At 43.0% G+C, this 27,000-nt stretch overlaps 1 protein-coding gene across 1 annotated transcript in view; it reads right to left on the bottom strand.

Moving 5' to 3' along the window:
- The window catches only part of LOC110974617 (uncharacterized), a 69,840-nt gene that overhangs the window by 39,913 nt on the left and 2,927 nt on the right, over window positions 1-27,000 (bottom strand). Inside the window, exons 2-20 of the mRNA XM_087148326.1 lie at window positions 26,557-26,677; window positions 25,927-26,019; window positions 25,395-25,570; window positions 23,714-23,869; window positions 20,394-20,728; window positions 16,973-17,059; window positions 15,548-16,832; window positions 15,240-15,374; window positions 13,394-13,506; window positions 6,382-6,635; window positions 5,813-5,972; window positions 4,838-5,403; window positions 3,979-4,343; window positions 3,365-3,592; window positions 2,456-2,747; window positions 1,683-1,928; window positions 1,356-1,488; window positions 764-970; window positions 151-332 (exon numbers count right to left, since the gene is read on the bottom strand). Of these exons, the coding sequence (XP_087004452.1) occupies window positions 151-332; window positions 764-970; window positions 1,356-1,488; window positions 1,683-1,928; window positions 2,456-2,747; window positions 3,365-3,592; window positions 3,979-4,343; window positions 4,838-5,403; window positions 5,813-5,972; window positions 6,382-6,635; window positions 13,394-13,506; window positions 15,240-15,374; window positions 15,548-16,832; window positions 16,973-17,059; window positions 20,394-20,728; window positions 23,714-23,869; window positions 25,395-25,570; window positions 25,927-26,019; window positions 26,557-26,677 (5,134 nt within the window). The remainder of the gene's footprint in view (window positions 1-150; window positions 333-763; window positions 971-1,355; window positions 1,489-1,682; window positions 1,929-2,455; window positions 2,748-3,364; window positions 3,593-3,978; window positions 4,344-4,837; window positions 5,404-5,812; window positions 5,973-6,381; window positions 6,636-13,393; window positions 13,507-15,239; window positions 15,375-15,547; window positions 16,833-16,972; window positions 17,060-20,393; window positions 20,729-23,713; window positions 23,870-25,394; window positions 25,571-25,926; window positions 26,020-26,556; window positions 26,678-27,000) is intronic.

Here is a 27,000-nt window from a genome sequence, read left to right as displayed (position 1 = left end):
CAAAGACACAATGTGACACATAGATACCAACAGGAATATTAGATTTAGATTTAGGAAACAGATTTGACACAAAACATTGTTTCCTTCCAATCCACACAAAATCTGAGGTCCCTTCTGAAACCCAGCCTGAACCTTTCCCTTGGTCCCTACCTCAGGTTGGTGTTGTCGTTATGGTCGTCGGGGTCATAGGAAAAGCTGCCGTTGAGGGTCACTGTCATGTCTGAGCTGAAGTAACGCCTCGTCCCGCCCTCGATGATGCTCATCAGAGGGCTCTCGATGACTTCAAGGGAGACGCTGTCCTGGGCATGGACGATGGTCCCGTTCATGACCACCTACAGAAAACCCCACAAGATTACAGATGTTAATTTGAATTGGATGACAACACTTGTGGCTGACGCAGTACTTCTGTTCCAGCTAAAGACACAACAATCTTTCTAGAGATTTCACCGAGTGAGAAGCCTTTCAGTGAAAGATGCCCTTTAAAGGTCTGGATAAAAGTTGTTTAAAAGTGATCACGTAGTCTGACTGTTTTGTACAATGTTGCTTTTCTGGTTGGCTGAAGCCTGTGAAAGAATGCAAGAATATTCACAGATGGGACAATATTTCAACAAAAAGGAAAACACAATAATCTCGAATATTCACGCTCTGTGTCCTGAAAGCATGCAAGCTTGGAAGATTGGGGATTTCATGTCAGAATCAGAACTGAGACAAGTGTTAAGTTAGTGGCAAAACTGTTAGTCAGTCGCGGCTTTGTTTCACTTACGTTGAGTGCAAACATGTAATGTCCATACGGCAGGTCCCATCTTGGGATGTGCAATGTTCGCTGGTTGAGCGATGCCTGGTCTTGCTGTAGGGCAACTGCACTGCCGTTTTGGGCGTGGGTGACCGACCAGGAGTACAAAGCCAAGTTGGTGATCTCACAGTCGATTGCGACTTCAGCTTCTATGCGGATGTCTTCAGAGTGTCTCACCTTTTTGTTGTGATAACAGTAAAAAAAAGATACAACTGACTGGAACATGTTTTTACATGGTGCCTTAAGGTGGGGCATGTGAGTTTCAGTCCTGCTAACGTGAAGTGATTGCCAGGATTATAAATTTAGTAACTTCTACAAGCTTTATGGATCAATGTCAACTGGCTGGAATTTATAACTGGTTTTATATCTATAGAACAACCCATTCCAACTGACTACATTCAGCTCACTTCATCAAACAACAAAGCTAGACACACTAGATTGAAATGAAATGAAAAATCTTCATGGGCCATCTTCCTTCTTTCCCGTGAGTAGAGTCGATACTTTCACTCGGGTAGAGCACTGACTTGCGTCAGGCAGGGTTTGGGAATTTACAAGCACTTACCATCCTGGGATCGGTGCCTACAATGTCCATTACGGGTGGACGGCACATTCTGGTCAGGATGAAGATTTTGGATGTGGCCGTGGAGTTGCTGACCAGATTGCTCACTTCCAGGTGGAGGAAAAACTCTCCAGTTCTGAGGTGAAGTCAGAAAAAAACACTCATATCTTTTTTTTGCTTGTAGGTTTGTTTTCAACGCTTATAACAAGAAACTCTAACTTTCAAATTAGGTAATGAGCCAGTTGAGGATTTCAAAAGAATTACCCAAAATTCTCACCTGTTAACTCTACATATGCTGTAACAAAGAAAAAAAATACCCAAAGTTCTTACCTGTTATACTTGTGATAGACACTCAGTGCTGTGGTGTACACCTTGCCTGATCCATCCCCAAAGTCCCAGACAAAGTTCATGTCACTGCCCTTGAAGACCCAGGCTTCGAAGAGGGTGGACTGGTTGACCAGGGCGGCACTCTGGGCATTGATGGAGACGTGCTGGATGGCAGTCTGCAGGGTCAGCTCCACAGGCAGGGAGGTGGCATTGCTGACATGGTTACCGGCCAGGACAGTCACGTAGTACCTTGAAGGGAAGAGAGGTGAACCAGAAATATACAGAAAAAGACGGAAAAATGTACTAAACTGGCAACTCAAGGTGAGATACTCATTTTAAATTTCATTTACTATGTGCAAATTCCCAAAAAGTGAAAAAAAGTAATCAACAATTTGCCAGAAAGAAATTATCATTTCTGGTAATGACATCAAGGATTCCTCAAAAGTGCCCTAGGCACTGTAGTTCACAAGCCTAAAGGAACCTGTAGAGAGGAGACATTGAGAAGCTGATACAGTTTTTGAGGTGGGAGGAAAATCCAAGAGGAATATTCTGGGTAAAATCCACAGAATCGGGAAGGGACTGAAAACCCAATCCACATGTGGACTAGGCCGGGATTCGAACCCGGACCGCTAAGTTGGGAGGTGAGGAAAGAACCACTACGCCAACCTGACTCCCCCTTGTACAAGAGAACCAAAGACACACAAGGTGGAAGGCAAGTCAACTATGACTACAAAGATAATTTTTCCGAGACACGTGACGTGAGCAGCACTACATACCTGCCATGGAAGGTGTACAAGTATGTTAGCATGTTGACCGACGTGATCTGCACGTCCCGTTGGTCGCCCATATCCCAGTGGTACCAGAGGGCGCTGTTCGTGATGGTCACTGCCTCCAGGGTGATGTGGGTGTAGGTCGGGTACAGCCTCTTCTCCACCAACAGCTGGACGCCCTGGACCTGGACCTCCACCGACACCCGGCAGGTGGCCTGGGCCTTCTGGACCTTGTTGAAAGCCACCACGGTGACAGTGAAGATGCCCGGTGAGCGGTAGACGTGGCTCACCGCCGGACCTTCGACAAGAGACAGAGTGGTGTAATCACGTCCTCGCAAGCCAATCACAGCTCATCCATTCTTTAGTTGTGTGACACGATTGCAAGCGACTCAAACGAAACGTGCAGGCGTGCACAATTCATCAAAGCCAACGCCAGCATTTTTTAAATTTGTCGTGGCATATACAGAAGTAAAAAATGAGGAAATCGGCTGAACCAAGAGTTGCATGGCCTACCTGTGACAAAGGTAATCCTTTAAATCTGTTAACACTACTGCTCCCCGTTGCTTGAGAATTAATTTGTGCCCGGGCATGTGATACAACTTGTGGGTTAACTTCTGATCAACTATATTTTAGTACAAACGTGAGCCAAGTATAAACTCACTGTATTCAACTCTCACTTTCAGTAGAAAAAAAGCACCTAGGGGACTGAGATCAAAACCAAAATGTCAGACAACAAGGTTTTGTGCAAACTATCATCTTCTGTACATTTCCATGTACAAATTTGAAAAGACCTGTTATCTGTGGAGATTAGCTGCACAACATCTAGGCTTTCCACAGCAAGCAGAGAAAGGGGACATAAAATGGAGTACACAAGATCAGTTACAAGTACATGGCAACACATGCAAAAGTACTCACCCACATCGATGTAATCAGTTTGGTCTCCCATGGACCAGTTGTAGAACAAGTGGGTCCCTGTCTCCACTCGGACGGCCAGGTGCGACACGTTACCAAAGGCTTGGGCATAGTAGGAACTCTCGCAGCGCAGGCTGGTGGGGGGTACCTGAACATAGTACAGCTGGGGCAGGAAGCGCGTCTCATTGCTCACAAGGTTCCCAGCGGTCACACTGACGGTGTAGTTTCCCTCTGTATGAGTAAATTAATAGCTAATCAAAGATCTGTTTTTCGTAAAATTCTAAACCAAAACATGTAATTCTAATGGGCAGGATTCATGCAGTTCATGGACATAAGAGATTTAGGCATGGTGTAAAAATGGATTTTTATCTTCCTGTGCATATTTTAGTCCCTCGTAATAAACCGTACACTGACCTGCAGGTTGTGATCCTCAAACCTTAGTAAGACTAAATGTAAAATGGTATCAAATCCACCATGCAATTCGTCAAGGACAATGCACAACGAAAAAGCCAATTTATGCACAAAAGCAGTGGGACCATTTTTCCTTGCACATCCTTTCTCAGAAGGTTCTCATTATCCATTAAGTCAGTTCCACATAGAGCTTACTGGAGCCATACCTGCGAAATACTGGTGGCGTCCAGAAGCTTGGTAAGACCCGTAATCATCCAATGTCCCTTCCACTTTCTCTGCAGTCCCATCCCCGAAGTCAAAGTAGAATACCAGGTGCGACCCCCAGCACTGCGCCTGGAAGGCCAGTACCTCCGTGGCCCAGTGGTTGCTACCTCGATGGGTGAGGGCCGCTCCCCGCGCCTGGCCTGTGGGAGGGTTCAGCTCCAGGGCATAGGGGGGCTCCTGGACCACGAAGGGGACCGGGTGGGCGATGGTCAGTGGCCGGGGCTGGAGGGAGTTGCCGGCACTGACTGAGACATAGTAGGTGCCAGGCCGGCTGAAAGTGTGGGTGGCTGTGCTCGCGTTCAGGCAGCTTTGAGATACAACACAAAATAGAAACAAGTAGTTCACACCAATGCTGCATTTATCCCAAGACGTTAAGGACAAGGGATCATAATCAAACAGGGATTTATGAATGAAAGACTTACACAAATGATGTGTTCATTATGTTAACATTTTATGTTAACATTTTCTCCTCAGACGTGCCTAAAATGTTCACAAACGCATAACAGGCTTGATCATTTAAATACTGCATCACCTACAGAGTATAACACTCCTCATAATTTTAAGCCTCGGGTGTGACAACTCTCTCATTGGAAGAATGGTCTCGGTGTGAGTAAGAGGTGTTGTTCCACAGCTGAAGGTCAGTTGTTTCATAAATGGAGAGCAAGAGATCCAAGATTATATGGTGAGCTCCTAACTGTTCTTTGAGTTTCCCATACAATACGATCTTTCAAATCAGGGCTTAAACAACTCCTGCTCAAACTGTATGAAAAAAAAGATGATCAAAACTCTTGTTACACTCACTTCATCAGGACAGGATCCGAAAAAGGGTCTTGGAAGTCCCAGGTGAAATCCACATCATTGCCAGTTTCCACCACAGCCTCCAGGACAACCGACTGCCCAATTCTGACCAGAGTTGAACTCTGGGAGGTGAGGGTCAGGCCTTTGATCCACTCCTCCACTTTCGCGGTAGTGGTGACAGTCTTCTCCGAGACCAGGTTCCTGATGCGGAAGGAGCTGTCGTACCAGCCCAGGCCCGGGTAGGTCTTGTTGAAGGTGTAGAGGCATGCCGGCGGGTCCAGGAGGTAGTCAATGACCTCTCGGCCCAGTGAGGCCAACTCCTCCGAGGAGGCAGAAAGGGAGGACTCGCCGTCCACTCCAAAGTCAATGTGGAACTCAAAGGGAGGCCCGCCTCGGACAACCACCAGATAGGTCGAGAGCGTGCCGACCAGAGCTGGGTCGATGAGGACAGTGGCTTGGACGATCGGCTGCTGGAGGGTCGTTTGGGAGTGGAACGCAACGGCGGAGATGAGATTGCTGGCATGGAGGGAGATGTTGTACAGTCCAGGGGCATAGAATGGGAGAGACACCTACAACAAACACAGAAAGTTGCCACATGAGTCCGAAATTCACTGACACCTTGGTATCTGACTAGTCTTGTAAAGAACTATCTTGTACTCTAAGACATGCCAAGGATCACAGCAATCCTACGATAAGTGCCCACTGACATCATCAAATATATCCTTCAATTTTGGAAGGCGACAGCACTTCTAACAGAAAGCCAAAACTCCAGAAAGGTGAGATGTTAGACAGCAATATCCATTCTTTTTGGTGTGAAGTTTTATTTTTTGCGATTTAATAGAAAAAACAAAGAAAAATTCTGTGCCAGATGGTGCAGGACAACATACATCTGCATAGACGAATACGAGAATTACTGAGACAAGATTTACAGAAGGTTTTCTCCTTGTGACTTTAAACAAACTGTTCAAGACACTTTACCTTTCCATGAGAACCAGCCAGCTGGATCAGTGCCATGCTGGCCTTGGCACTTGTCTCTGTCCCATAGGAATAGTCGGTTTGGATTGGCGCGATTGTCCAGGTGTAGAGAATGTCCGTTCCCGACGAGGGTGTCACTTCCCACGTTTGTGTCATGACAGGTCTGCACGGATGACGTACAAACAATTCAAAGTTAAGCCTAGCCCCTTCACTCCTGAAACCTGGATGTCTGAGTGACCTTTGCTACTGTCTGACCTGTCATTACCTGGAATACCCAGGTGTAGCCAGGGCTACATGGTGGTACAATCAAAGCAAGTAGGTGCTGAATATCCACCCCTAAGCAGAACCAAGCTTTTCCAAACAATGGAGGCTCACAAAACGACTATTCAATGTACGCAGCACAGTTGCATTGCAACCAACAAAATGAACTCTCCCCATCAACATTGCTCTTTTCAACAGATGAGGGGGTGCTTCTGCAATGGCGGCTATATTATCATGTCAGCAACATTTTCCTATCCCCAACAACATGCATGATCAACATGGCCCATGATTTGAACAAAATAGACTCTCACCCAAAGAACTTGCTCAGCACAGGACCTGTCATTTGAACACCAGCAATGACATTCTGAACAGCCACAACAGTTTCGCCCGAGACATCTTCACCTTCCTGGTGGAACCATAGGCGCAGAGGGTAGACCCCCGGGTGAGGGATGGTCCAGTTCCAGGAGACAGGGACCCCTGGGGTGACCGGATGGGTTACATTAGGGGTGCCATCTCCATAATCGATCAGGACTTGAACTGGGGGTGCACTAGCCTCCCCTGGTATCTGCAAAGTTCAAATGTAATATAATTAGGTCAGTTGGAGCTTGGAATTAAAAGATTGCCAGGTGCACCTCTTGTTTTACAGGGCAGAGGAAGACAACGCTAAATAGAATGTAACTTTTGCGTTTTTTCTTCACGGGGCTCTAAACCACATATGAATCTCACACCGTATGAAATTAAAAGGACATCCAATCTCCCTTCAGTAACTTCACCATTTCATACAGCTGTTAGAGGTATTAGTTGTGAATACTCGGGTACAGCGTTCAAAAAATTGAATTCTTGATCTTGGATTGTAAGCATCTGTATTTGAAGTTGCAGTGTGCTGTGCCCTTCGCAGGGGGGGGAATCCCCAGAATGTGCAGGACATTAATTCTCCAGTGAAATGGCTTGGACAAGATCCCCGGTGACACTAATCACCTTACCACAGGAAGTTATAAACTGAGGATGGTAATTGCATTCTGGGTGTCCTGCCATTAAGATTGGATAAAGGGTTTGATAGGTGCTATAATAAAAATGCTAGGCGCTATAATATAAATGCTTCAGTTCACCTTGAAACACTGATTACCTTCATGGATTACTGGTTCACTGCCCTGGAAAGTATGCTAAAGAATGTTAACAAAACCAATACCTAAGCTCTTAGTATTAAGTTTTTTAACAACTTGTCAAGTTCTGGGGATGTACGCATAAGTAAAAGGTATTGTGGCTAGACCAAAAAAAATGAGTGTGACTTTAACAATGATACATGTGGTTCCATAAAAACTCAGAAAATGTACACAAATTTTAAAGATGAACAAAGAAATGGACCAGAGAGAGACTTGAAATTAGAACCTCCAGAACACCGTAATGGCTCTCTACCAACTGACTGAGCCACCCAGACCTATGTTGGCAGTTCATACCATTTGTCAGCATGTTCAAGGGGGTACTAGTCGAAAACCAATCCTGAAAAACCATACCGTTTATGCCAACTACTCCCTAGACGTACAATTCAACATGGGAAGTTGTGATCACTCAAGATGATACCATTTTTCTAAACACAAATCATCAGATATTTTCTGACATTTTCTAAAGGTTGAGTTTGAGCTAGGTGTGTAAAGAATAATTTGGAAAGATCCCTCAGTAAGCCATCAGTGCTGCGTGTCTGGCTTCATGCCAAGCTTACAGAATCCAAACCAGCTGATTGGCTCAGTCACTGACCCTCCTCCCGGTCCCTTCCAAACTTAGGACACATTTGGACTGTGGATAAGTGACTTTATGTGGCATTCCATTGACGGAGATATGAATGCCCAAGGAATTTCTGAACAGAGAAACACTGATTTTTGTTTCTGCTCAATGCTTTTCCTTGGGGAACGATCCCCTTCCAGGTAGGAGGTCCCGTGGACTCAAACAACTGACTTGGCTCACGTCATCAAATCAACAGTGCCAAGAAATAGAAAGACCAGATGTGCCAGAGAAGTCCCACATCGGCATCACCCCGAACTTCCTTGTCTGCGAAACAATTATACAAGCAGCAGGTGTAGTAGGCAGGGTTTTTTTTTATCATTTTCCGATAGTTTCCAAACATTTTATCATACCCCTGGGGTAAAAGGAGTTGAAGGAGAGAGAGGAATGTTCTGGGACAGCGGTTAGTTCTGGGTATTAAACACAGGTGTCAAATATAGGAAATGTTCAAAATTATCACTCTCTGTAAAGTAGGCAGCTACTCATCAACATAATTGTCCTGGAAATGTGAAAGCTATAAGAAGAGATTTGGGGAAGATAAGGAATATTTGGAGACATCTAATCTTACAGTCCATTAAATTTTAAATGAAGGTGTGAAGCTAAAAATGAACCAATTACCTTAAATGATGCAAAAGAATAAGTGTATTTTACAACTGCTAACAGGTACTTATGGTCCCTCCTCAACCAACCTTAATCTGGTGGTAGACTACCATTTACCAATAGGCCTAGATGCAAATGATTAACATTTGAGAATACCTAAGACAGTAAATGCATACTAAAAATCTAAATATACCGTACACTTCAAATGTATATCACCTGACACCTGGGAAGCCAAGAAATAAAATCTCTGTTTATGCCAATGTGACTAAATTTCAGATAGATTTCATTGTCTTCTGCCGATACCATTTCGTCACGTTTTCTACATGCATTGTGCGATGGTACTACGTGTGAGTCCAATTCCACATGGATTAGAAAGGCATGCAGTTCTGAATGGTTGACAGAAACTTGGCATGGTCTGTCTGCTTTCTGGTATTTGCAATCACCAACAAAATAAATTGTTGCAGGAAGGTTTAACTTGATCAATTCAAACGTGAAAGTTCAGGAACCTTTAGTCAATTTGAATCTGAGCAAAGGTCAGAAAACTTTTCAGGTTCAAAGTGAACTCGTGGTGGAGTTTCAACACATTCACGTAAACACATGTAAATGTACATGATAGTTTCACGGGCAGTTCTATGTTCCTAGGCAAGACACTTTACTGCAATTGCCCTTCTGCATCCCACGGTATGTATGGGTGCAAATACGGATAGAAAACAGACCATGCTAGTCATCGAGTGCCAGATAATAAGTTATCTCATCGCTGGACAAATGGAAGACATGAGTATGCAATGATCTTCAACCCGAGTTTCAAAGAATTCGCAATTTTCAAAAACTACAAAGATGCAAGTAGCATACTTTTTTTCCTCTGTTTCCGAATCTGCACTAGATAAACCACATTTTCAAATGCTCCATAATTTTTTCCTATGAGAGATACACAATCGGAAGTACAAGCTGTTTCAACTGAGGCTTGTTTGCAACTCTACTGTCCAGAATAGATGACTTTTCCACAATTACCACAACCACAGGGGCCTTGGTGTGTGCGGTGTGCATTTGAGCGAGGACCTCTCGCTGCAAGTTCCGATCTCCCTCTTGGGAAAGATCAAATCAAATTTTACAACGCGGTGGTGCAGACAGCGGACTATATGCGGGAGACTTATGAAGGAAGCCCGGGCGAGCGGGATGTCGTTGCACGTCCGTGCATTGCACTCTCCCCGCTGCACAGTTCAAAAGCATTCAATGTCAGACAGCTAAAGATAACATGTACAAATGTCACTCTGGAGCCAAGTGGTATTAAAAAAGAAGAAGGATTATCCAATTTTATGTTGGCTGCTGACAGCGAGGAGGTCGAGGGCAACAACTGTGCAAGGTGTAAACAACTTGTTTTGCAAAAAGAAACAGGAAAAGCAAATATACCGTGTGATCTGAAGTCGAAGTTGAAGTCAAAGGTTTTGAATTTCAATTTCTAAATGTGGAGATATCTTGGATAAAGCAAGAAAGAGTTTGTTGCTGATGCAACATCACCAGCATGAAAATGAGGCCTGGACTTAGGAATGTTCAGGTAATACAATAGAAAGTCATAATTCTGTTCAGGGAGCTGTAATCAAGCACACACAAATTGGGTGTTAAAGTTACAACAATTCAAAATGTATGAATAGGAATGGTGGTGTATACCAAAGCAACCCTAATTTTAGTAAGCATGAATGCACGTCTGTAGTAAACTGAAATCCAAAATATTGTTTGCGCAGGCTTGGCAGACACTGTATTTCAAAAACACTGAGCCTTTTGGCACTGTTTTCCATTCACATCAAAAAGCATTTGGGGCAATGAGAATGTAAGTTCCATAGACTCAATTGAGTCAAATCCTTTTTTCTTTATTTCTCGAGCAATTGTTGCCTCAAGAGTATCGACAACCGCCAAAAAAAATTAAATGAAAAGTAAAACACACTTAACCCTAGCCCAACCCTCATATGCACCTAATTTTGCCTGCCAGCCACACCACACAACAAACAATCGTCTGAGGCAATCGTTAGATAAAGGGTGGGTTTGTGATGCAACCAATCCGAGATAATTCAATTTCTCAAGTTCAATAAGTACGCTGAGGAACCTGCTGGCGCCGTCACACTGGGACACAGATAAACCCGGCGGTGCGTCCATTACAGCCAGCTCTGCACACCCCCGGGCCCGCACAGGTGGGTGGAGCCCGCCTACATTATGCTGAACAGTAGGACGCGTGTTGGGCACTGGTTATCCAATTTGGGCCGGGGAGATTTTGGGGGTAGGGTTACTGCATTAGAAAGTTCTGCCAGCAACGGGCAGGTTCAATGACATCCTCACAAACCTTGTGATCTGAACTTGCTGAAGATGCTTTTGTTATTTGAATTGAAAGCAACAAGCTGCCATTTGGCTGGCAGGAACCACTGTGTATTATTTCTTGAGACTAACAAACTGATGTTTCTTTTTACATTCTGTGTGCATTTTCACAAATAAAGTTAAATACTCAAGCAAGGAAGAGTTCACGATCCTGCTTCTGGTTCAATGAGGTTTCAATCAAATGAGATTCGAAGCTTTTCATGGTGAAAGTGGCAAGCAAAGGTTATGGGTTTGCGGTAGCTCCAAGTAAACTATCTCTGTTTGTATGTGTGGCTCTCATACGAACCGGAGGGTACTTATGTGGTCATGTTAACCTTCTTACAAAATCTTAAAAAGAGACATTTCATTTTGCATTGTAACTCCTCAGATTTCAGGCCTCATAGTTGGTGGACATGGTTTGCACCTTAAGGAGCAATTACATGTACTTCAAACAAATATGCCAAGAAGTCATCAAACTGAATGCCATTTACTGAGGGATCGACTTGTCTCCACACCAGAACTATCAGTAATCCACAGTCCACCAGTGATAATCCCAGTAACACAGTGTTCTGAAATTTAATTTTGTTAGCAAATGAAAAACCTTTGAGGCCCCCTGGAGGGAAAACAGGATGGCAGTTTTCACCAGTCAAGGAGCCAGAAGGAAGGTCTGGCAGAAAAACAAAAGGTAACTGGAAATGGAGCTCTGTGGTTTACCAACCTTGATTACTTCAATTAAAAGGGCCTGGGAAAAAGGAAGACAAATTCTTGGGAAGGAATCAACTCAAAATCTTCTTCATACAAGTGTTTCTTTGTGTTTCTCCTGCAGGGCCAGTCATTTGCCATTGGTCCCACCAGGTGACTTGTTTTGAGGACTGATAGTTGATGAAATTAGCAGGAATAACCTTGCAGACTTTTTATGAGGTGAAACAACTGAGATCATAAAAGTTTGGGGTTTTTATTAGAGGAAGGGGTCTTGTTACAAAAACAGGTGGCTAGAGACTTTTGGGGGAGTCTTTGAATCACCACACCGAAATCCTGAGGAACAGATGTCAAAATAGAACCCACAAGACGTGAAATCCGATGGCAAAATGGCACACAAGCTACAAGAGAACTCCAACAATTTTTAGGGGAACCAAAAAAAGGCCAGCCCCCCATAGAAGTTGATAGAGTACCAAAGTTTCACCAAGCAGGAAAAGAGGTGTTTTTGCCTGTGATCTTGATTGACTTGGTGGAACCGGCGTGGGGAAAGAGTAAATCCCTGGAGCTGGGAATACTTCCGAGTTCAACAGTTGGCACTAGGAAAGGGTCTGCATCCACTGCTATAGACTTACAAGGGCAAAATGACAAAAATGACGGATAGTATTTGGAACCTTTAATTATAAGAACAGCCAGCACCCTCTCCTTTTCTGGGAGACACTAAATTGTCACAGCTTCTACTTAGACCATGATGAATATTCTCCCTTTCTCTTGGTGGTGTTAAGTGGAGTAGGTGAGCATGTGGGAAACAGATCGGAGACTGGCCAAGGGGGAGACAGGGAAGTCCCTTGAGAAACACCAAATGTCATGAATGGAGACAGCCGCATGGCAAAGACTGTAATGGATTTGCCACACTTTTTATAGCATGTGGTCGACCACAGGTTTTACACACACCCCCCACCACCATGTTAAAATAAATTTGGTGCAACTTTATAACAAGAGACTGACAAGTTTGCCCAAGAAGTGACAGACACATCAGTAATTGATTTTTTACTCCTTTATCCCTACTCACAAATGAAAAAAAACAAGACTGATTTCACCAACAATGATTTAAAATATCTACTGAACATGAAAATGCTCCTAGGTCCAAGTGATGACTGAAGAAAAAAGGCAATTAGATTTATATTTATGCTTCAGCGCATAGCGTGGACAAAGTTTCAAATCTCTCACAGCACTTCATCACGATAAAATCAAACGGCAGAGTACATCGGTGCAACAGAAGTATTTAAAATAAGGGTACCAAACAAAAAGCAGTTTGACAATGGACGACAGGCTGGGAAAAACATGGAAACTGTTTAACATTCGCAGTGTTATAACAGACACTCAAACAAAATCCAATTAATATGCTTTGAAGCCATAGCATGAACACCACAGTAACCAAATGCAAAGCAAATTGGAGCATGAATACTTACTGCGAATCCAAAAGGCAGCAAAAAACACACACAGATGGAGAAGTTAAAAATGCGATCCAAATAAAGGGACGCAGAGACATCGAGCCCCCCCCAAAAAAACAGATGCATTTGCACTACAGTGACCATTCATTAGATGAAAAATATTCCCCTCAAAGACCTTTAGACACATAAACACACACACAAATGTTTTGAGGGTGTCAAGAAATGCAACCGGTCCTGCTTAGGACAAAATTGTGGAACTAATCGCCAGTCTCTACTGTTGGTTGTCATTTTGCCAATTTGGACAAAGACCGTTTCTTTCAAAATGTCGCTACAATATTTCCTTCTCTTTACGGTGACAGTATTCCGTTGAATAAAATGAAAGCATAATGAACTCAAATCAGCCAAAAGACTGACGGTTAAGCTTTACTACAGAGTAAAATTAACTTACCTGTAAAGTGCACAACAGGGGAGCACCTGCCTCTCCATATACTGGACAGTCTAGGGAGTACTTTGTCTGAGGGATGGAAGAATCTATAATCATTTCCTCTTGGCTTGCATCCACTGTCAAGAAATAGAAGAGATACCAATCAAGCAATCAATATGAAAACAAACACTGCTTTCACATTAGGGGGACCAGGGATAGCCTTGAGCATTACATTGGAGTCATAACTGCCTCCGTTTACCCGAAACTGGCATGGAACTGTGAGGGTTTTCATCACAGTTTTATCATGAAAAGTAGAAACTGGTAATTATGACCCAAAAAATCCTTTAAAAAGAAATGCTCAACTGTATCCTTTTTTTCCAGCCAACTACAAGGGATTTTTTTCATTGTGCAATATGAGTTATACCGCCTCTATGAGAATACAACACTGGTGCCAATGGGGCAGCAAGTTAGTGCTGAACATACAAAGGGGGTCTAATTATCCACAAGAGGGTTTGAATGTCCTTGCGCTCCCCAGACACAAGTGATCAGGCAGACAATTGGAGCCTGAGCTGAGGGGGGTTCTGACACTTTGCCGATGGCAGGGCCTGTTACAGCTTACTCAGGGGGAGTCAAGTCAGTGCCAATTTTTAGGGGGAAATTGAGATGACTGTCAGATCTGAAAATGAGGTTCTGGAGTGAAAGGGTGGGTAAGTCTGTTACTTGTGAATGATACAGTTACCGAGACAAATGAATACCCTCCTTTTTGGCACTGCAGTGACTCGTTCTAGTCCACTATAAGAATGTTACCATGACTACCAAAGACAACTTCAGAAAAAAAAAACTCTCAGTTGAAACAATATATTTTATTAAACATTATGAAAATGTGGCCATGAGATCCGCTCAGCTCAGACCCTTGACTATGGATTGCCTTCTCCATCCTGCTGGCAGAACTCATGAAACACGACCTCCTCCTTCCAAAGTCTTGATTTTTTATTTTTTATTTTTAAAAAACTTGCATTCCATTTTATATTAACAACACTTGACTGCTTTAATATACTTGTGAGGACTTGCTAAAAATTGACTTGATTTGAGCATGACTTGAGAACAAATTTGACTTGTTGACATTACGAACTTGTATTTACAACAAACGCAAGGAAACATGCATACACAATTAACATGAAAAAATGTTAATATGAGACTAAAAAAAAACCACAGTGCAAGAAGTACCAAGGAAGCTGGTCACAGTACAAGTAACGTGCACTAGCCAGCTGCTAAACCTTGCTGGAGCTCCCTCCTTTGTGGCAGGGTAGATGGACAACTTTTGACTGATGATGACAATCTTTTCCTACCCCCCAAGGATACTACTGAAGTAAGGAATATTTCAGGGGGAAAAAGGGCCCGTTAAATGGAAGAATTGGACAGGAGGAGGTTGGTGTGTTTTAATGAGATTTAGGTCTGCTGGCTCCAGTATTTCTGTTATTCCAGGACGCCAAAAAATTGGATACTTTATCATTCCGAAAAAACCCAAAAACCAAACACTCTTGATTTGAATGTAACAAAATCATGACCAGATCTGCATCTGACAGTGCCCTTAATCCTAACTCCCTAGGGTGTGTGCAAAATCATATTAAAATGGGAAGATTAAAAAATGTTGGGACTATCCTTGACTGATTTTGTACCGGGGTCACTTTGAATTCCACATTAAACACATTAGGAGAGCCAGAGAACCTTTAATATTTTTATAAGGCTTAGCAAAGAAGTTGACGTAAGAGGCCTTAGATGTCGCACTTAGTCTTACGTGTTAAATGGAACTCCATGTTCTTAAATCAGGTTTTACGGGGGGAGAGGGGGGGCCTACATCATCAAATACCTTGGTTACTGGCTTGGACCACTACTGGTTCTGGATGTAAGCAGACCGGCAACGCAAGCAGGGGGCTTGCGCTAGTGATGTTTTCATCTCTGACCTGCCAGGTGTACATCACATCTGTGCGATCTGGTATTTCACCTGCGGTAGGAGACAAAATGTAATGCTTGTGATTTGACAGACACAAGAAGCCAACATTCATGAAAGCTTGAATATCTTCAACAAGTGTTTCACATACTAAGTGCAAAAACCCAAGCACTAGCAACTTTCAACTTGCGCTACAAAATCAGCTTTCAAGCCCCAGTTGTACCCACCGTCCAATCTTGCCAGTAAAATGAGCTGCCCACTCCTGGGGTAAAACTCTTGGATGGAAACACTTCCCACTCGATCCTGCACTGCCACACAGAGAGTGGCATTCTCTGAAGAGATGTTATTGCTGATGATGACAGTCACATGGAACACTCCTGGATCACTGATGACAAGTTCGAGGATGTAGTTGTTGTCATCTGTGAGATGCTGAATGTTGGGAGTGACCTGGCCCATCTCCGTGAGAACGGAGAACATGAGGTGAGTACCTTGGAGGAGCGTTACGTTTATGAGGGTGGGGTCGCCCAGTAAGGTGGGTCCAGTGCTGATGAGACTCAGTCCCATTACTGGGTCCTGCACGAGGACGCCTTCGGGGAGATGCACAGTCTCAGAGCTGACGTCATTACTGGCAGTGACGCTGATATTGTACACCCCGCTTGTGTAGAAAGTGTGGTTAGCTTGAGAGACTGCCGTGGCACTTGAGAGATAATCCTGCTGTTCCGTGATTCCTAACAGGTCCGAGAAGTGCCATGTGAATTGTACGGTAGTACCTGCTTCTATGGAGGCAGTGAAGGGGATGGAAGAGCCAGTTGGTAGTATCCCACCACTGCCACCATTTATCGAAAGGCCCCTGATGACTTCCTGAACTGATACTACAACTTGTGCAAGGGCCATGCTCACAAGATTTGAAGCATTGACAGCTAGCAGGTACTGGCCCGGTGCAGTGAAGTTATGGAAGCAAGTTGGCTCTGAATGACATTGTAGATGAACAGTAGCATTGTTTGATACCACAGACCACAGATATGACATGTTTGTGGTTACCACGGGCATCACAAGGCTAAAATTGGCTAGGGCGTGAGTGGCGTACACATTCTGCATTTCTATCTGGATTGATCTGATAACTTCTTGGACAACCACAGAGGAGCCAAGTGTGACCACGCCGGCTTTCTTGCTGTCCCAGTCCTGGAAGACACTGGCTTCCACGGCGAAGACACCAGCACTCCGGTACCGGTGGCTCAGTGACACAAAGAGGGTACATCCCTCGCCGTAGCTGGCGGTGAGGTGCAGGTGCGCGCTATCCTCGTCACCAACGGTGATGAAGGTGTCGTTGATGTCATACATGCTGTGGTTGAACACCGACCCGTCCCCAAAGTCTACCTGCAGCAGCACCTGCTGCCTCGCTGTTGTTGCCATGGTGATGAGCAACCCCAAGCTAGCATTCACCTTGTTGACGAAGGCCGAGTTGGACGACACTGACATAGTGAGATTGGTTATCTCACGACTAACTACCACCTGGTAAAAAAATAAATAAATAAATGCAGTCAGCTTAAGAAACAGTCCAAGACAGATTGAATCATAGAGTGTAGATTGAAGGCCATTATGATCAACATCAGGACTGTAAACTGAACTAAAGTACTACGATAAAGACTTACCACATGTAGAGTCTTTTGAATACTGCCAAGATAATTGGAGACATTGACCATCACTTCAAACACGCCCTCTAGCGTAAATCTGTGTACCTAAAAAATGAAGGGAAGACAGAAACATGCTTCACTCGTTGTTTGCTGTTCACTCGTAGCTATTCTCTTTAAAAAGTCCTATAGTCTTTGTCTTAAAAATACAGGGGTAAAATCTTGGATTCCAAACTTTGTCATCATGACCTGCACAGTCATGTGTGTCTTATTGGAAGTCATATTCATCAATTATTGAAAGAAATTTCAGTTTTGTTCAACAAGATGGACTTAACTTTGAATTGTAGAATGGGGGAACATTTGGCAGACATTTAAATCCTTCAACTCTGAGTAATTCCATGTCACTGGACAGAAAGTAGTAGACTGTTATCTTGGGGGGCACACTGAGGTGTAAATACATTCTCATCACAAGTTATCTAGACAAGGGACTTAAGTGCACTCTTTCAGTTTCAAAAGATATTTGTGTGTAGACTTGACCCAGATTCGCTGCATGTGGGTCACGGACAAGCACTGGTTTTGGGCCTTCCCGCATTCACCAGAACGGGTGACCACAAGTTGGCGGCAGGGGAGTTGTAAAGACAAGGGGAGCAGTGACATGCACCATTAACAACCTCACCAGAAATTGATCAGTAAATCAGGGAAAAGCGGTCTCCTAAGTGGTCTCAAAGTTGTGATAATGAGGCCAAGCGGACAAACCACAGGGCTGTCAAGTCTCAGCCCTCAGGAACAACTTACACCCTCGGCAAATTACGCACTGAGATTTACAAATGAAACCCAGCTTTCTCAAAGGCATTGACCCATAGTTTTGTCAATTATTTGGGTCCGACCATACCGATGGACAACTTTGTCTGCTGCCAACAAGCACTTGGCTAAAACTGAAGCTAAATATATCAAATGTGAAGTGCTGTTTTGGGGGGATATTAGATCAGTTTTTCTTCCAACTTCAAAGTGGTACTTCAGAACGTAGGTACAGACAAATTAAGATAAGCTCATGACTCAGATACTTCAAGTCCTAAGAAAAAAGAATCAAAGAAAATACAAAAGCTGGGCATAGTGTGGAGAGTTTTGTAAGTGGACAGATTTACGGCAGGTCGTTGCTGGTTGTTGGAAATGGAAACCTAATAGAAAGACAGTGACTTCAGCATATCCACAAAAAATGACCTCAACAACTTCCCAGGACTAAAATATGACAATTTCTAGGACATTTCACATCATTTTGTGGAGCAAAGTTGTTAAGTATTATGAACTGGAAGACTGCCACAGCCGCTACTATAGACAGAGTGACAGGATTATCCATTTCGTATGTGACTTGGTCACAAAGGTAGACGCGTCACGATGCCCGGGCTCCCATTGGACGATCGCAGAAGATGCGCGCTAACTTCCGGTTCCACGGTTCCACATAAACGGCGATCAATGCATGTAACCCTATGTGCAGTGCACGTGTGCAGTGGGCGTGGTTTAAACTGAAGTGACATCACACTTACGCACTGGATAGACTGTACAGTTATCATTATTCCATCATCCATCAAATGCGGCCTGTAGGCCATTAGAAAACTCCTTGCATGATCTTGATTTTCCATGACTATTTTCCTCTCAAAGCAAGAGTCCGTGACATCCTATTTTCCCCCCCAATTTTCCACGACCTTGCTATGACTCCCCAGGATTTTCCACAACCCCGCGGGAACTCTAGATCTGATGTGAAATCTGAAGGGATGACAGTTGAGCCAGGCTTGGGGTGATGGAAAGTTGGGATGGGGTGGAGCTGCAGGAGGGGGAGGAAGATGGGAATCTGTATCTCTCAAGTGTGACCGTGGAGCTATTGAAAGGGAGAGCGCTATTTCTCCAATTGCTGTTCAGGAAACCCTATCATGTTGTGAACATGCTTACACAATACAAGAAAATTTGTAAAAATCTCAAATAAGCTTTATAGTAGATACCTGTTCTAGAACAACGCAGCAACAACTATATTTCTTTTCAAGGAAACAAACAAGGCTGCCATTAAAATTCCGATAGTAACATTTGGACATAGACTCTATAAATAGCCACGAGAAACAAAAGGAGAGAAACTTGGCCCCAATCAAGAGCCATGAGTGATTTAAGAGATTTCCTGGGGTTAACAGGGTGGTGTTTCAGGCAGTTTATGACTGAGGTGATCCTACATTCCTGAAGAGAGAGGGGGGTTTCATCAACTGGACAAAGTGATTTTACATCGTTGTGCTCAGGAAGAAAAAGGCAATGGTGACACTAGAGATAAAGCTACTTCAATTTGAGATAAGTAAAATTTGTTGGTGATGTCAAACAAAGTTGAATTTGTGGTAAGGTATTTTGCGCTAGGGGGGGCCCTAAGACTAAAACAAAACTACTTTCTTTCTTTCCAGGGTAAATTGACGAACTTTAGAACAGAATTCCTGTTCGCTCACAGAAGGGGATAACACAGCACCGTCGCCAGCTTCAGGCATTCAGGGGGGCCACAGTATCGGCTAGGGGGGCCATATCACAGGAACAAAATATATTTTTCATGCTTGTGCTTCTTACTGATGGGGGAATAGCTTCCCACCAGGGAGCCTAGGGCCCCCTTGGTGATGGGCTGGGATAAGAGAATTTTGACTAAAAAAAGTCTGGATAAAATTAACTGGCAACCCAGGAAAAACTAGGCCTTAGAGCCCAACGGCCTTTTCCCATCCACTGGCTTGAAACAAAAGCCCCAACATTCCTTTTCCAGGCCAGACGGGGCATTTCTGACCCCATCCTGGGACCCTGGAATACCCCTTTCCCGAACCCCCAGGACATAAGTGGCATTGGGGGTCCAGCCAATACCTCAAAACCTATCACTGATCTCTTCAGCCTGATAAAGGATGAAAGAAAGCCGCCAGTGAGCAAGTTTCAAATGAATAACATCCTACTCTATCACCCCATTTTACCAAGACTTGGAAGAGAACAAGGACGGGAGATGAAATCCAAACCAGATGGGTCCTGAAGTAAACAATTCCTGGATTTGGTGAAAGGGCAACGAAGCAAAGCCCGACTTCAGGGATAAAAACAAGCAATTATAGAATTTGGATAACGGAAAATGACAGGAAATTACAGCTCCAGTGCATTAATATAAACCCAACCATGGAACAATTTTGCAATGTCAGAGTTTCATGTTTTTTCCCATGCCTGTTTTGATAGAGAATTACACGTATCAAACAAGTTAAATGGTGACACTACACTGCAAGACGTCAGCCAAGAAGCAAGGCGTGTGATTGTAGCTTTTGAGATTTTTTGACCATCTTCTTAGAATTTAAGGTAATGCCTTGATGCTGCTGAAGGACAATGTGACAGCGACTGAGAACTGTTGAGAGTGAAATCTCTCCAAGCTTTAACTAAAACCTTCACGTACCTGGATATCCTGCATGCAAGTGATCCCTTCGCACTCGGGCTCTTCTAAAGACACTTCCGTGACGTTTAAACTGTCGTCATTGACGCCACCAAATGCCCACGCAAATGTCAAGTTGACTCCCATGGCCACCGAGGCCTGAAACTCCACCTCTTCCCCTACGAAGACTGATACGGCGGGCAGGGACGCTGCAGCCGTAACGTCTGACGCGGGAACGCAGGAGGGAGCATCACCCTGGGTGGGCCGCAGAATGACCTGGAGGTCGGAGGGCAGAGGGCGCACCACGGTGATGCCAGTGGTGCGTGTGAGAGCAGATATAGCATTGCTGACGTCCACATCTGTGCACAAATTTTTAAACATATTCACTAAGCTGACATTTCTGGAATATGTAACTAAGTTAGCTCATTTGCTCAACAAAGAAACCTATCCGTACTCAAGGTAGCTTTCAGAACCTATCCATGTGCTTTCCGTCACCAACGACTGATGTATTAAATATCTCTCTCTCTCTGTTGACTGATGCCTCGTTCATGATGAAAAGTAAGAGTTTAATTTGTTTTTCAAAACAAACATTTTTTTTTTAATCAAAGGGAGGAAACCCTAAGCAGTGTCAACAATGCATTTAGAAAATTTTCACGCTGGGTTCGATACAAATGCCTACTCCATTTTCTACATAAGCAATAAAATGTGAAACAATGATGTGGTACCCAACCGGCCGTGTAACTTTCCACCAATTGATTATTTTCACTGGACACCTGATTTTTTTTAAAGTGAGAATAGCTTGTAAGTTTAGTAAAAGCATACACCGTACCTCCAGACACAAGACAACAATTTCACATTACAAAGGGAATAAGGAGCAGTAGATTTTGAAATCTCTGATCAGGTGATCTGGGGTCTACCATGGAGCCCTGGGTTTACTGACCGGCATGCTGCCCCAGTGAGGCGAAGCAGCCGAGTGACAGGGGGCAAAGCCGGCAAATCTTGCACCAATTTGGGTCCCGGTGTGAGGCCTGGCAGGAGGTCCTGGCTGGCATTGCAAAAATGTATTCTTAATAGCACGCACTAGCAATCAATGTGTCTCAAGCTATCACCCGGCTAACAAGTTACATCCTCATCTTTTTAGTGCATTTACTGATCTTGCAAGTTTTTATCCATTTTTCCTCTTTCAGTCACTTTTTCACTCCATGATTCTTTCAACTTTAACACCTCCTTGAATGAGGATTTACAGCGAATTTGAGACATTTGGCACCCAAGCATTTGTTGTGCAACATATTTGTGGTTTCACAGCATAAAAGGGAATTCAATTTCAACTTTGTTGACAAATATGCATGTGGTACAGGAAAGGTTCAGTTTACTGAAAGACAATAGTTGTTGTCCTAAACTTCCACTTTACTTACCCTTTTCAATGATTTTTCCTTTTGAAATATATTTTACTTAATATATAAAACAAATTCCACATTTGTTAGGTTTCCCTTCAACTAGAGTCTACAAGATACTTCCTAAATGTTGGTACATGACACAAAAATTTAGCGGTTTAAAAGCACGCCCTTGAAGAAATTCCAGGCTTTTTCAAAACCAATTTTCATGACCAGAAACCATGACCTTCACCTTGGCAGAATTTCTTTTGACGAGGTTAAACACCTCGTGCCAATGTCCAGTGGAGGGGGAGCTGTCTAGGGGTGTATCGCCCTCCAAGCACAACAATGCCTACATGTACATCTACAAAACAACTGTCTCTGGCTTGTACAATCAGTCAATGGGACGCATCGGGTCAATGAATTCTTCATGAGGCAAACATGTTTAGGTGGAGATAATTTTAGAAGTTCGTTAACAGGCCAGCCGAAGAGTTCAGTTCAGTTAAAGGCACATGTAGGTATTCACAGAGAGTGAAGCAAAAAGACAGCTCTTCCGTAATTTTGAGCTCTACAGAGTTCAACTGGCTACTTCAATCAACTTTGCGAGTCAGTGCAAAACAAATTTCAGGTGTTTTCATACGCCTATTACCAATGTTGGCCAAAACAAAATTTGTGGGAAACAATTCAACGGCAGGATTTTAAGATTAAAATACCGATCATGCACGGGCAAACAAGGATGGAAAGGTTTCACTTCTACTATTTTACGTATAGGCCTATCTATTTCATGACAACATCTTATTCATTTCAAAAACTAAATGTCTATTCCAGGAAATTTTTGTACAATGTTCATTCCATTCATTTCTTATTATCCTTACAGGCAGTGCTTCCGCAGGTTCTGCAATGAATGTGATGATGATCCCTTTGATCTTTATTTCTGATGGTGTAAAATCAACATTACTTTCCACTCTCATCACGTCTACAACTAAAACAAGTTGACCGAGTGTGAAACAGCAATACCACCAGTGGTCTGGAGTCAATGATTCATCACTGTTCAATAACAGTACAGTGGAATCTCACAATAAAGGCTGACACAAGCTTCATACATTCTTACACAACGGCCTTTACAAGTATAAGAGGGAGCCCAAGTATTATTCCGAAGACACCTTGAAAGTGCTTAGCCAAACAGTGATCTTCCAAGGAAGATGTAAATCCCCCTGTGCTACCAATCCCTCACGCCGTGAATTGGTACAGGGGCCCCATATGCAGCAGGTATGCATCGCTACTGCCCGCAGCACAGAGCGAGCAATCCCAGCAAATCCCCTCCTTTCAATCCATTCCTTAGTGGCCGCCCAGAGTCTGCCATTGTCAGCACAGCCCATAGCTTTCCACAGAAAGGAACTTTCCCCCAAGGTATATCACCCCTTACACTAACAACAGCAGTTGCCCCTGCACAAACAGCGGCAGTGTGAAGTAAAAGCAATGTGATCGAAATCCAACTTTAGGAATCCTTACTCCCAAGGCTTAATTCATTTTACCCCACTAGTTCCATAACACAAGGACAGGGGTGCCCGATGGTTAACAGTGTTCTAGCAAACATACCCAAGTTGTCCTTCCATTGCAATTTGGAATAATGTACAATCCCTTAGAGTGGATGTAATTGATAACTGTTTGCAATCTCATTATTTTCAAGGCAAAGCAACTTTTTTTGCTGTTTTTACACATCAGTACAGACAAGCTTGAGCGTTAATAAACTCAAAAGTTAACTTATTAAAATGAGGAAAAGCATTTTTCCATTTGCACCATTAGCAGTTCATATTACTTTATCTACAATTTTTGATTGATTGCTCTGTCTAAGTTGGTAACATTAAAAACTTAACTAAGTAAAAAACTACGCAAAATGAAAACAAATTGTTTACAAAAAAGTTAAGATTGAGTGAGAACTGCACAGCAATTTTTAAAAAATCTACCTACCTATGAGCCATCTCCCCTCATGACGAAAAGTATACACAAAACTGTCTACGACAGAGGAGTTGCCATAGTGAAGGGACGTCTCCGCAATCCGTTCACCATTTACATTCCACCTGAAGACAATTTCATCAAACTGGCTGCCACTGAATCCATCTAGACCTGAAAGCAGTACATATAAATTTGATTTACACAAGTTTAGAATCTTTGTTAACTTCACTATCCAAAATCTACCCTAAGAATCCAACACCTGTTTTTTTTTCTGTATTAGGACAGAGTCGGGTCTGTCAAGCACAGACATTGACACTTGCATCTGTCCATTTTCTGTTGAACTACATGTACCTGTACAGAGAATGCACAGGTTTTCAGTTTTTTCCCTTCAGAAGCACGGAGTAAGGATCGAACGGCACATTCACAATGGCAATACTACGTGTAAAGTTTAGCTCAAGTGAGATACTTTTACACTACTACCCAAAACACCAAAAAATTTACAATGAAAGAAAATCATTTTTGACATCAGCAGATGAAAAAAAAAATAAATTCATGCAATTTGATTACATTCTCTACCTCAAGTTGCATCCCAAATCTGTTTTCAAAATTTCTACACAGCCAGACAAATCAACTTTGACTCGTTTTTTTTCTTTGACTTGGTTTCTGTGTATGAAAACTTGCCAGAAAATGGTTGCAAATAGGTCCCTACTTGGCAGACAAAAGACTCCAATTTGGAAGTCTTCCAAGAGACAGAAAAAGTCTGACAAAGGCAAGACAATGCAAACATCAGCGCTTTGTCTGCAACTGGAAATAATATACGCTGACGCCTTGTCCAGACCATACTGAAACGGCCCGACCACCCACGAGAGCTTACATGCAAGGGATTTAGCAGTAATCTCCCCTGATTTATGATATTTCCTTTCCCCATTTTTCTTGGCTCCGGCAACATTTGCACAACTGTTAGTCCCAAAGAAACATGAACCGTGGTCTTTCTGATCCCCAGACAGATGTGTTGGTGTTGCTACAGATGTGGGCTGGAAACACCTGTGAATGTGGAGGGTGAAGGAATATGGGCCAATGTCCTACGACTGGTGGCAGTTCAAATATAACCGCACAGTTCACACATGCAGTGGGAGCCACTGCAGGCGCGGGGCTAGGAGGAATGAACCCCCCCTTCAATTTTTCCCCACTTCTCAGTTAGCTCAACCCCTTACACCACAACACACATGTACAGGTGCACAGAGACTAATTCTGACAATTTTAATGGCTGTTGAAAAAAATGTGCAAAGTTTCAACTTCCAACTAACGTCAAATGTTGTCATTCTTAGTAAAATGTTTACCCCTGACCAGGGGAAATGCTACAAGAGTTCTACATGTGCATGTGATGCCTGTGAGTAATTTTAATACACTAAACATGTGGGGTTTGGGCTACCGACAGTCATGAAGTTGCCATTTCAGAAGTATCAAAGATTGTATTTTTACTTGCACTGGACCAATTGTAATCGAACATTATACGGACTGACCATTCTTTTCCTCTTGAATTTTCCTCCTGTTACCCACAAATTCTCAAGTCACGTCTCCACTACAGTTCTCAACCAAACATCTTTGGAGGATACTTCAATTCGGGAAGTCGTGCCCTGCAACAAATCTCATTTCTACAGTCCCCACCCAAACAAAAATAATTGAAATTGCCTACCTAAGTCTTCCAGTTCATCCCTTGCCAGGGCCACTCTGGCCTCGAAGCGGACTGTGGTCCCTTCCTGCACCAAGTGTCGAGACCGACTCAGCTCGGCGGTTAATAAATAGGGACCGTCCACCGAGTAGACACTGACTGCGCCGTCACCTCCGCACGGCAGACTGACATTTCCACATCTGTTTGTGATATTTTGTAACTTGTGAATCCACAAATTTACTTCAGTGCTAAAATGTTCCTTCTACATTTGATGAAACCTCGAAATATTCAGGCAAAGCTCTGACATTTGAGGTGTTTTAGCAAAAACATTAGATTTTCCTCTTTTTTGTTTTTTTTTCCTATCACAGCTATCGCACTGTTGCTGTACTGTACAGCGAACGTGTAATCTAACATTAGCAAATGCAGGACATTTTTAATAAGATAAATTTCTCTTCAAGGGCCGTAAAGGCTATAATTTAACTGGCAGATAAAAAATTTGGCAGAAAAAAAAACTGGCAGATCACAAATTTTAAAAAGAGGTCAAGAGAAAACTTACGTTATATTGCATAATTGGTCTGGTAACCTCTCTCCTATTACACTGCTACAGGTACAATTGGCACCTTGTCCATGTATACCAGCATACGGGAATCTGTATTGCATAAATAAACTGAAACTATGACAACAAAGCACCACAATGTGTTCCAATCCTTAATCCTCTGAAGTTCAACAGACATTTTCCCAAACCCCAGACCATGCAATGCCATTTAGGCATGATAACTTTGAAGAGAAAGAAGACGTGAACGGGAAAAAACAGTTGTGGAAGTTACAAACTTGTGCTTTGAGCCAATGACAGAAGCTGTTCCTTTCGGATCAAAAAGCTCTGCAGGACCACCCACACTGATGAAATAATTATTGTTAAGGCAAAGAAAATGTACAATTCTTTGGGGAATGACATGTCCATTTTATAAATTCTCAGATTAAAAAAAAAAACAGGAAATGACAGAAGTTTTCAACGTTTTATTTCACCATGTAGCAAAACCATTCTGATTGACATAAGCATTAAGCATCTCTCGAGAAAAGATATAAACTTCTTCCCAACACGACGGCTTATCACAGCATATTCCTACACAGTATGTAGAACACTTTGATAAATCATGAGGATTTAATTTTTTAATTTGATTTTTACCCTCTTGCCCAACAAGAGCTTGCACATGAGGCTGGGGTGAACACCAGATTCCCATCTGAGTCTTGCAGTAAGCTCTCTGATGATGTGTTGCCGTGAGTACATCCTAAGTACCATGACGACCCTACATCAAATAAATTATTATCATTAAAATTAAGTCCGTACAGGGTACTCAACTGCAAACAAACTCACTAGCAATCTCTACAATGCTCCAAGAAATAAACTCCAGAACTAAGATCAATTTTTCTTCATAAGATTTCACATTCACCCTTGCATCAATCCATTTCGGCTCACGACTTGAACTATGAAAATACTGGAAAACCCTAAATAATTAATCCTAGTGAAAGTGCAGTTTTCAAGGACTGCAGTATAACTTTACACAGCATGGGCTATTAAATAATATAACCTTTTGGAAAAGAACTTTAAACTTGTAAGAACATTATGAAA

This window comes from Acanthaster planci, linkage group LG17, assembly GCF_054643075.1.
Source record: "Acanthaster planci isolate LZ-2023a linkage group LG17, COTS_SCS, whole genome shotgun sequence".
In the NCBI taxonomy this organism is placed as follows: Eukaryota; Metazoa; Echinodermata; class Asteroidea; order Valvatida; family Acanthasteridae; genus Acanthaster; species Acanthaster planci.
The sequence above is the reverse complement of the archived record's forward strand: the minus strand, read 5'-3'. Positions and strand labels throughout refer to the sequence as shown.